The 11,758-nt window shown below is 46.2% G+C and overlaps 1 protein-coding gene across 1 annotated transcript; it reads right to left on the reverse strand.

Annotated features, from left to right (window-relative positions):
* Window positions 1-2,470: 2,470 nt before the first annotated feature.
* Window positions 2,471-3,320, reverse strand: LOC122550333 (aquaporin-2-like). Its single transcript, XM_043691060.1, has one exon. It carries the CDS (start codon window positions 2,975-2,977, stop codon window positions 2,471-2,473), a length of 507 nt encoding a protein of 168 aa, XP_043546995.1. The 5' UTR covers window positions 2,978-3,320.
* Window positions 3,321-11,758: the final 8,438 nt, after the last annotated feature.

Genomic DNA, 11,758 nt, shown 5'->3' on the forward strand with positions numbered 1-11,758 from the left:
ATATATACACACCATATACAGCCACATATACATTCAATATACACACAAGATTTACACCCGCATATACATTTACACCATATACACACAACATACAGACAGGCTAACATACATACACCCACACTTACACCATATACACATAAATACACACACCATATACACACATCATACATATACAGCATAAACAAACACATATATACACATACATATATACACCTGCATATACAGGGAAAAAGTGAGGACTGCTAATGCTGGAGATTAGAGTTGAGAGTGTGATCCAGCACACCCACATATGAATACACCATACATGCACACCATATTCACCTTTATATGCACACCATGTACACAGGCTAACATACATACACCTACATACACACTTAGATCACAGACGGAGCTTAGCATATATACACTGAAGGCCATACACACATGCTAATACATATACACAGGAGACAGTATTGTTTTCTGGGTCAGACACATGGCTATCGAAATGCCAGCACTAGTGTTTTTGGTTGCAGATCTGAGCGGCAGAATTGTCAATGTGAGAGCTTTGTTTGTGTCACTAGCGAGCTGCCCCCAGCCAGAGCTGCAGCTGCAGGTCACCAGTCAGTCTGACACACACACTTCCCCACAAACCTCTGTGAGCATTGCCTTTGACAGGAATTTCAAGTCTGGGGGGCGGGGATGTGCTGGGGTGTCACTCTGCAATCTGGGCTGGGATTTGTTCCACTGAAACAGACTTCGTGTTGAAGAATAAGCGAGATCTCAGAACCGCTCGTAATTCACGCAGATGGACCGAATGGAAAAGATGAATATAAAATAAATAAGCGACAGGGACAGACAAGTGCGCGTTAAGGTTTGGGGAGGGGGCGGGGGAATAAACCTATGGGGTCGCGGGGGAATATTAGACACAAACTATTGATTGGCATACTGCAACTTGTGGAGAAAGTGAGGACTGCAGACGCTGGAGATCAGAGACGGGGGTGTGGTGCTGGAAAAGCACAGCAGCTCTGGCAGCAACTGAGGAGCTGGAGCATCCACGTTTCGGGCATAAGCCCTTCATCCGGAATCATTTCTCTAACAATCCAGCCATGGCAAATCCTCTACACCATACAGGGACGGGATCCTAAAACTCACCGGCTGAGGTTACAGGGTCTATGGTAATGAAGTTACACACCATATACACACACATATACATATACCATATATACCCATGTATACACGCACTATATACACACACATATACACATACCATATATACCCATGTATACACACACCATATACACACATATAAACATACCATATATAATCATGTATACACACACCATATGCACCCACCATGTACACTCACAATATACACATAGCATATACACATTCAATATACACACACAAAATACGCATATAACATACACCACATATACACTTATACAACAGGGAGAAACAGTTTGGTTTTAATTTGGGAAGCTCTCTGGTATAGAGGCTACACCGTCCGGTGCCTCCATCAGGGACAGACAGTTGCAAACAGCATTTTCCTGACGGCTCTACAGCACGTCAGTCCCTCACTGTCACCCCTTCTTTCATACATATGTTTATACAATGGATTTATTGATGTAAAGTTTGCAGAAACTTTTGTTGCAAATATCGAACACGCTCCTGAGTCCCTTTTCGCTACAGACACCGTTCGATACAACCACGATTTGTTTTTCTTAAAAGGGCAATGCCAACTTTTAAAATCCCCCCCCCCCGGTGAGTCCCTGTACACCTGATTCCATACAACAACTACAATCTGATACTCTCGGTGATCAATTCACCCTCCTCCAACATCCCATTTCTCTCTCTTCCCACCCCGCTCCCCTCCCAACCTCAAACTCTTCCTCTCTCCTTCCCGGTTAACTGAAATTCAGTCCAGGAGTTACGGGTATTGGATGATTATTTGAAGAGACATGGTGCGCCAGCAAAAGGCAGGAGATTGGCAGTCGGTAACGACGCTCGCCTGAAGAGCCAGGCGGGCCGAATGGCCTCCCTCTGCGCTGTGACAACGCCATCCCTTCACGGTGGGGTCCACAGGCCCAATATCGTTCAAATCCCGCATTTTAAAAGATTTGAGCTCAGAGGATTTTGTTTAGAATATAAGAACCAGGAGCAGGGAGGAGGCCATTCAGCCCCTCGAGCCTACTCCGCCATTTCATAGGATCATGGCTGATCTCATCTCAGACACAACTCCACTATCCTGCCTCACAGCGCCAGGGACCTGGGTTCAATTCCCTCCTCAGGTAACTGTGTGGAGTTTGCACATTCTCCCAGTGTCTGTGTGGGTTTCCTCTGGGAGCTCCGGTTTCCTCCCACATTCCAAAGGTTAGATAGATTGGCCCTGGGAAATTGCCTGTAGTGTTAGGGGTGAATATAGGGCAGAGGGAGGGTCAGTGTGGACTTGTTGGGCCGAAGGGCCTGTTTCCATTACTGTGGGTAATCTAATCTAAACTGACATTTCCACCCTAGCGCAATGACATCCCCGCTCAAGGGAGACATTCTCCAGCCCAGCCCCCCGCGCTCTCTGTGGTCCCCACCAGCTCCCGGTGGTGTTTACCGCTTTAAGAAGGGTGAAGGTACTCACAGCGTTGAGTCCGAGGGTGCTGTTCCTGGATGCGGGAGTGACCCCCAGGAGTAGAGCGCTGGCAGCTACCGCGCCCAGGAGCTGCGAGGCGATGTAGAGGAGAGCCCGCAGCAGACTGACCTGACAGCCGGCCAACAGCCCCAGGGTCACCGCTGGGTTCAGGTGCCCCCCGCTCAGGTGCCCCAGGCTCTGTGCCATGGTGGCAATGGCCAAGCCGAAGGTCAGGGAGATCTGGACGATGTCCGCGGGGTATCCGCTGGGGGTCCACTTGGTGGCCGAGCCGGTGCTCAGGAAGACGAAGATGGTCATCCCCAGGAATTCAGCCAGGACCGCTTTCCAGAAAGAGGGGCGCTGCAGCTCCCGGACCATCCTCAATCCCCTCCAAATTCACTCAGTCAGGGGCTCAGACTTCCTCTGTTCTCCCCCAGCACCAAAGCCCCCTCTTTTTAAAATCCACACTGTCTTTTATTCCCTCTGGGTGCCTGGGGGAGCAGATGGTAAGCAAAGTTAGTGGGAACTGCAGCAGGCGAGGTATTTTTATAGAGGAGTTCTCTCAGGGGGTGGGGACAGAGGCGTTTTCCACACTCGAGCCTCGAACATTGAACCTTACATCGCTGTTCCCGGCCTCTGAGCGCCCGCCAGGCAGCAGACTACTCAATATCCCAGCATTGCTGAGAATCTGAAACACACGCACAGAGTGCTGGAGAAACACAGCAGATCTGGCAGCCTCTGTGGAAAGACAGAGAGAGAGAAACAGAGTTAACTTTTGAGTTCAGTCACCCTTCTTACTGTTCTGCCTCTACCTGGTGCTGTAGACTCATAGAGATGGCCAGCATGGAAACAGACCCTTCGGTCCAACTCATCCATACCGACCAAATATCCTAAATTCATCTAGTCCCATTTGCCAGCACTCAGCCCACTTCCCTTCAACCCCTTCCTATTCATTGAATCCCTACAGCATGGAAACAGGCTATTTTCAGCCCTTCGTGTTCACACTGCCCCTCCAAAGAGCATTCCAATCAAACCCATCACCCCTATCCTATCCCTGTAACCCCCTGCATCTCCCATGGCTAGCCCGTACCATCCCCAGACACTATGGGGCAATTTAGCATGGTCAATTCACCTGACCTGCACATCTTTGGACTGTGGGAGGAAACCAGAGCACCCAGAGGAAACCCACACAGACACGGGGAGAACGTGCAAACTCCACACAGACAGTTGCCTGAGGGTAGAATTGAACCCAGATCCCTGGTGCTGTGAGGTAGCAGTGCTGACCCAACTCAGCTACCATGCTGCCCATATACCCATCCAGATGCCTTTTAAATGTTGCAATTGTACCAGCCTCCACCACTTCCTCTGGCAGCTCATTCCATACACGTACCACCCTCTGCGTGAAAAAGTTGCCCTTAGGTCCCTTTTATATCTTTCCCCTCTCACCCTAAACCTATGCCCTCTAGTCCTGGACTCCCCCACCCCAGGGAAAAGACTTTATCTATTTATCCTATCCATGCCCCTCATGATTTTATAAACCTCTATAATGTCACCCCTCAGCATCCAACAGCCCCAGCCTGTTCAGTCTCTCCCTGTAGCTCAAATCCTCCAACCCTGGCAACATCCTTGTAAATCTTTTCTGAACCCTTTCAAGTTTCATAACATCTTTCCGATAGGAGGGAGACCAGGATTGAATGCAGTGTTCCAAAGGTGACTTAACCAATGTCCTGTAGAGCTGCAACATGACCTCCCAACTCCTACGGCAAAAGTGAGGACTGCAGATGCTGGAAACCAGAGTTTAGATCAGAGTGGTCCTCTTAAACGTTGCTGTTGTATCCACATGGAAGATGAATTTTGAGAATGCAATATTGACCTTTGTTTAGAGCAGTGTGTTGCAGAACCTACCCAGGGCTCAGGCTGTTTTCGGTCTAGTAATGTGGTAGGCTACATACAAGATCTTGTAGTAAATGGTTCTCTCGGGCAAAACCTAAGGGAATTTCATAATTCAGATTGATGGAGAGCAACTCCAGTCTCAACCCAGTAGCCTCAATTTAAAAGCAGGCAAAATTACAAAAGAGACGCACAACATTGGAACAGGCCCTTCAGCCCGCCAAGTCTGTGCCAATCATCATGCCCTAACTAAAGTAAGAAACAAACTTTCTGCCCTTATTGGGTCTCTATCCCTCTATGCCCTCCCTATTCATGTCACCATCCAAATGCCTCTTCAATGTCCCCAATGTGCCTGCTTCCCCAACTTTTCTGGCAGTGCGATCCAGGCTCCTACCACTCTCTGTGTGAAAGACCTCCCTCACACATCTCCGTTAAACTTTCCCCCCTCTCACCTTGAACCTGCCCCCCCTGTAATTGAAACTTCAACCCTGGGGGGAAAACCCTCTGATTATTCACCATATCTATGCCTCTCATCATTTTGTAGACCTTCAGGTCTCCTCTTAGCTGCTGTCTTCCCAGTCAGAACAATCCTCGTCTTTTTAACCATTCCTCATAGCCAATACCCTCGAGACCCGGCAACATCCTGGTGAACCTTGTCCATACTCTCTCCAAAACTTCCACGTCCCTCTGGTAGTGTGGCGACCAAAACTGCACACAATATTCTAAATGCGGCCTAACCAGGGTTTTATACAGCTGCAACACGGTTTGCCAACTCCCGTCCAATGAAGGCAAACATGCCAAGTACCTTCTTAATCACTTTGGCCACCTGTATTGCCACTTTCAGAGAACTGTGGACCCGCATGCCCAGATCCATCTGCATGCTAATGTTGGTCAGGGTTCTGCCATTGACAGAGACAATTACAGAGCTATCTAAAGCATGCTGGGAAAATAGACTTGGAAAAAGTCAGTGGTTCAGAAGGTGAGACAGTTTTACAATGCTCAGCAAACTTTTGTTCCAATGAAAAAGAGGACTGTGATGAGAACGACGAAGCACCTATTGTTAACAAAGATGATCAAGAATCATGCCTAGCTTTCGACGCTTCCAATTAAACCTGTTGGACTATAACCTGGTGTTGTGTGATTTTTAACTTTGTACACCCCAGTCCAACACCGGCATCTCCAAATTATAACATACAAAGCAGTCAAAACTATTGGTGGACCAGACAATTAATTTTTTTCAAGAAACCAGCAAAGATTGACGAAGAAGCTAAGAAGGAGAAAATTGATGATGAAATAAAGTAATATAAAAACAAATATAAAGAGCTTCTACAGGTATATAAAAAGTAAGAGAGTAGCTAAAATAAGTGTGAGACCCTTAGAGGATGTAAATTAATAATGGGGAAGAGTAAAATCAATATTTTACATTGGTCTTCATAATGAAGGACAGTTTAAACATCTCAAAGATAAACAAAGTGCTAATGGGAGGAAAGGTCTTGTAACAGCATCTACCACAAGTAACAGATATTTAACAAACTAATGAGACAAGTGTCCAGGTCCTGACAGCCTTCATAAGACCATCAGACATAGGAGTGGAAGCAAGGCCATTCAGCCAATCAAGTACACACCGCCATTTAATCATGGCTGATGGGTGTTTCAGTTCCACTTACCTGTACTCTCCCCGTAGCCCTTGATCCCTTGCGAGATCAAAAATCTATCAATCTCTGCCTTGAAGACATTTAATGTCCTGGTCTCCACTGCGCTCCGCGGCAATGAATTCCACAGGCCCACCATTCTCTGGCTGAAGAAATGTCTCCTCATTTCCGTTCTAAATTAACCCCCTCTAATTTTAAGGCTATGCCCACAGATCCTAGTCTCCCCGCCTGACGGACACAACTTCCCAGCATCCACCCTTTCTAAGCCATGCATTATCTTGTGCGTTTCTATTAGATCTCCCCAAGGGCTTTATAGGAAGTGACTGCAGAGATAGTGGAGGCACTGGTCAAAATATCCCAGAACTCATTGAATGTCCTGGGGTGGGGGGAGGGGTGAGTTCCAGCCAATTGGAGAACTGGTCATGTGACTCACCTGTTCAAGAAGGGAGGGAGACAGAAAGTAAGAAACTGTAGGTTACGTAGCCTAATGTGTGTGATTGAGAAAATGCTAGATCCATTATTGAGGAAGCAATTGCAGGACATGCAGAAGAGCATAATGCGATCAAACATGTTTCTGTGGGAGGAAAGTCGTGTTTAGCCAATTTGTTATAGTTCTTTGAGGGCATAATAAGCAGCATCAATAAAGGGAAACTGATAGATTGTCTTTCTAAAAGGCATTTGATAGAGTGCTACATAAAGGTGATTGCACAAGAGAGGAGGTCATGGCATCCAGGATAATGTATTAGCATGGATTCAGGATAGGTAAACACACAGAAGACGGGGAGTCAGGATTAATGGGTCTCTCTCAGTTTAGAAATACTTTTACTATCTTTATTCACTATCTGTGCCAATGACTTGGAGGAAAGACAGACTGTAATGCATCCAAGTCTGCTTGGACAACACAAAAATAGGTGGAAAGGCAGAATGGGATGAGGCCGTAAGTGGGTGGCACGGTGGCACAGTGGTTAGCACTGCTGCCTCACAGCACCAGAGACCCGGGTTCAATTCCCGCCTCAGGCGACTGACTGTGTGGAGTTTGCACGTTCTCCCCGTGTCTGCGTGGGTTTCCTCCGGGTGCTCCTGTTTCCTCCCACAGTCCAAAAATGTGCAGGTTAGGTGAATTGGCCATGCTAAATTGCCTATAATGTTAGGTAAGGGGTAAATGTAGGGGTAGGGGTATGGGTGGGTTGTGCTTCGGCGGGTCAGTGTGGACTTGTTGGGCCGAAGGGCCTGTTTCCACTCTGTAATGTAATCTAACCTAATAAGGGTCTATAGATAGACTAATGGAGCAGTCTGAATGAGTGGGCAAAATATCTGGCAGGTGACATTCAATGCAGGGAAGTTATAAGACCATAAGACATAGGTGTGGAAGCAAGGCCATTTGGCCCATCGAGTCCACTCTGCCATTTAATCATTGCTGATGGGTGTTTCAGTTCCACTTACCTGCACGCTCCCCGTGGCCCTTAATTCCTTGCGAGATTAAGAATTTATCGATCTCTGCTCTAAAGACATTTAACGTCCCGGCCTCCACTGCACTCCGCGGCAATGAATTCCACAGGCCCACCACTCTCTGGCTGAAGAAATGTCTCCTCATTTCCGTTCTAAATTGACCCCCTCTAATTTTAAGCCTGTGCCACAGGTCCTAGTCTCCCCACCTAACGGAAACAACTTCCCAGCGTCCACCATTTCTAAGCCCTGCATGTAGCCATAGAGGTCTACAGCACAGGATTAGCCCCTTTGGACCATCGATTCTATGCTCGACCTCTTCGATGTTATAAGGATTTCTGCCTCTGGAACTTATTGTCTGGAAGGGTGGAAGAGGCAGAAATCCTTATAACATTGAAGAGGTCCAGCATAGAATCGATGGTCCAAGCAGCCTTCTCCTGTGCTGTAGACCTCTATGGCTACCATCTAACCCACCACCATCTGCGTGAAAAATGGGAACACCACTACCTATGAGTTCCCCTCTGAGCCACTCACCATCCTGACTTTGGAAATATATCACTGTTCCTTTAGTGTCACTGGGTCAAAATCCCTCCCTAAAGGCATTGTGGGTCAACCCACAGCAGGTGGACTGCAGCGATTCAAGAAGGCAGTTCACCCCCACCTTCTCAAAGGGGCAACTAGGGATGGGTAATGAATGCTGGGTCCAGCCAGTGACACCCATATCCCACAAATGAATACATTTTAATAAATATTTCCTTACGTCTCCTCTAAACACTCTGTCCCTTGCCTTAGATAACTGCTCCCCAGGTCATTGATCTCTCAGTCCTCTATGTACCTCATAAATATATCACAACCATGTCCCTCCTCTCAGTCTCCACTGCTCTATTACAAACAACCAGAGTCTGTGTGAGGTCATGCATGTTTGGTACAAATATTCAAAAGGCAGGCTATTATTTAAGTGGAGAGAGTCTCCTGGAAAGTGCTGTGCAGAGGGATCTGGGTGTACTTTTGAATGAAACACAAAATGTAGGCACAGCAATGGAATTTTATCCTTTATTGCAAGATGGTTGGAGTTTAAAAAAGGTGAGTCTTGTTACAGTTGTACAGGGTATTGGAGTGCTGTGTACAGTTTGGGCCCTGTACTTAAGAAAAGATGTACCAGTATTGAAGGCTGTTCAAAAGACGTTCAGTAGATTGTTTCCTGGGATGAAGGGGTTGACTTATCAAAAACAACTAAACAGGTTCGGACTTCATTCACTTGAGTTTAGAAGAATGAGTGTTGATCTTATTAAAACCTAAAATTCTCAGGGGACTTGACAAGGTAGGTGTTGAGAAGATGTTTCTAATAGTTGGAGAATCTTAAACTAGAGAGGCAGTGTTACACAATAAGAAGACACTCGTTTAAAACTGAGATCCAAAGGAATTTCTCCTCCCAGAGAGTAGTGAATGTCTGGAATTCTCTACCCCAGAGGGTTCTGGAGGCTTGATCACTGTAAGTATTTAAAGATAGATTTTGAAATATCAGGGAGTTGAGGCCTGGTGTAGGTCAGCCATGAACTTGCTGAGCAGCAAGGCAGGCTTGAGGGACTGAATGGCCACTTGCTGTGCCTAGTTCTCATGTTCGATGCTACCACCTTTTCAAAAGTGCTCTTCAAGAATTGGTAACTTTCAAAAGAGTATAGTATACGTACTTAAAAACGAAACCTTGGCAGAGTTATTTATTTATTTGGATTATATATTTGGATTTATTTGATTCATACTTTATTTATTTGGATTTATACTTTATTGCCATGTACAATCGAGTACAGGAGTACAATGAAACGTGTACAAAGTCGCCATTCTGTGGCACCATCATAGTGTACAAAAGACAGGATTAAAACAGAAACAGGAATAAAACGAACAGCCAAAAGTAAAGGAACAGCCAGATCACCACACCCCACTCCTCCCCCTGCTCCCACACCCACCACCCCTCCCAAGAGTCCTCACCAGCAGAAGATTGAAGCCACAAATTGCCTTCGTCAATCAGCAAACACTCAGGTGCCCCAAGTCCCCCTCACGACATCACCGTCAGGTATCCGAACCCAGACATTGCCTGGAGCTGAGATACCACCGCTGTAACCATGACACCAATCTTCGCCGCCATCTTGCCTCCGCCGACATCATCGCTGCCATGAGTTGTCTGAAGCTGCTGGGTCTCGGACTGGGCTCAATCCCACCCCTGGGCCTACCACGCCAAGGCAGCCAGTGTGGAGCTTTCCCATAATGCCTGACTTCGTAGGGAAAAGATACCAACCCCCTGTCCTAGGGAAAGCAGTGAGTGACAAAGCCAGGCACAGGGTCCTGAGTTAGGAACAATTAGTAGGCCTAGCTCAATAGGCCTTTCAGGCAGCTGGCACAGATAACAAATACCCACCACTTGGGTTTCATGATTTGAAAGATGTGTAAGAGGACAGAGGTGGGAGAGCACAGAGTGAGGCTCCAACAAGGATCTTTCTCAAGGTCTTTTCCCTGGGGTGGGGGAGTCCTGAACGAGAGGGCATATGTTTAGGGTGAGAGGGGAAAGATATAAAAGGGACCTAAGGGGCAACCTTTTCACACAGAGGGTGGAACATGTATGGAATGAGCTGCCAGAGGAAGTTGTGGAGGCTGGTACATTTATAACATTTAAAAGGCATCTGGATGGGTATATGAATAGGAAGGGTTTAAAGGGATATGGGCCTAGTACTGGTAAATGAGACTAGATTAATTTAGGATATCTGGTCGACATGGACAAGTTGACCTAAGGTTCTGTTTCTGTGCTGTATGACTCTATGACTCTATTTCCAACAGGGGTGGAGGAGTCCAGAACTCGAGGGCATCGGTTTAGGGTGAGAGGGGAAAGATATAAAAGAGACCTAAGGAGCAACTTTTTCACACAGAGGGTGGTACGTGTATGGAATGAGCTGCCAGAGGAAGTGGTGGAGGCTGGTACAATTACAGCATTTAAGAGGCATCTGGATGAGTATATGAATAGGAAGGGTTTGGAGGGATATGGGCTGGGTGCTAGCAGGTGGGACTAGATTGGGTTGGGATATCTGGTCTGCATGGATGGGTTGGACTGAAGGGTCTGTTTCCCTGCTGTACATCTCTATGACTCTATGAGGAGTATGTTATTCAATAGCACTTCCATCAATATCAGCGATGGGAGGTTTAATGTTTCTGTCTCTTTAGTACTGAGCGCTATGCTGTGCATTAGACATTAGAGTCACTGTCTGCTAACTGCTTCAGGTCATGTGACAAAACCACACAAAGGGACAAAGACATTCACTCTGGTCACAGGTGTTAATAGAGTTTGCAAAGGCAACTATGCACACTCAGTCATTCCCTGTATTACTGCCCAGGGTCTACATGCTATGAGTGGATTATGACTGTGCGCACCTCATGATCACTTCATATTTAACCTAGAAGGTCTTAAAAGTTTGAGGAGTAGATAGATGGAAAGAAGAACCTGCATTTGTATAGCACCTTTCTTGACTCAGGACGTCCCAAAGCATTTCTCAGCTAATGGAGAACCCTTTGAAGTGTTGTCTGCATTGTAATACAGGAAACGGCCCAGTTTGCTCACAGACAGACCAGATCATTGGCTCCAGTGATGTTGGCTGAGGGATATATATTGGCCCAAAAGAGAGTGAAGATGTGTGAGATGGAGGATAAAATGGTAATATTAAATCCAGAACATTACTCGAAATAAAGGTATGAGAGTGGACTGCAAAAGAAAGCGTTATGTTTATATAGGCCTTTGTTTACAACAATCAGAAATTTTGATGCTTTAAAACCAATGAAGTACTTCGCTGTTGGAAACTGATGATGGTAATGTTATGACCCTGACTGATGGTAACCATGGACAATTCACACCCCAGAGTAAAACCTGGCTTGATAGATCATATGTTTCATTTTTGCTGTTGGTTACTGTGGCGAACAGTTGCTGGAAATATTCACATGAGGCTGCCAATGTTCTTTAACAAAAGATTGAAAGTTCATTACGTAGAACAAAACACAATGAAACAAAGCTTTACATAAAGAAGATAGTTTATAAGGAGCTTAACATAAATGGCAAAACAAAGTTTCAACAGATTCCCAGCAATATACTTTGCAGCTCCTCAATCCCAGAGAAATATCACTCTCACCTCAA

The sequence above is a fragment of the Chiloscyllium plagiosum genome, chromosome 5 (genome assembly GCF_004010195.1).
Source record: "Chiloscyllium plagiosum isolate BGI_BamShark_2017 chromosome 5, ASM401019v2, whole genome shotgun sequence".
In the NCBI taxonomy this organism is placed as follows: domain Eukaryota; kingdom Metazoa; phylum Chordata; class Chondrichthyes; order Orectolobiformes; family Hemiscylliidae; genus Chiloscyllium; species Chiloscyllium plagiosum.

Bases quoted from the DNA above. Each gene is read 5' to 3' on its own strand.
- LOC122550333 (XM_043691060.1), bottom strand. From the start codon at position 2,977: ATGGTCCGGGAGCTGCAGCGCCCCTCTTTCTGGAAAGCGGTCCTGGCT.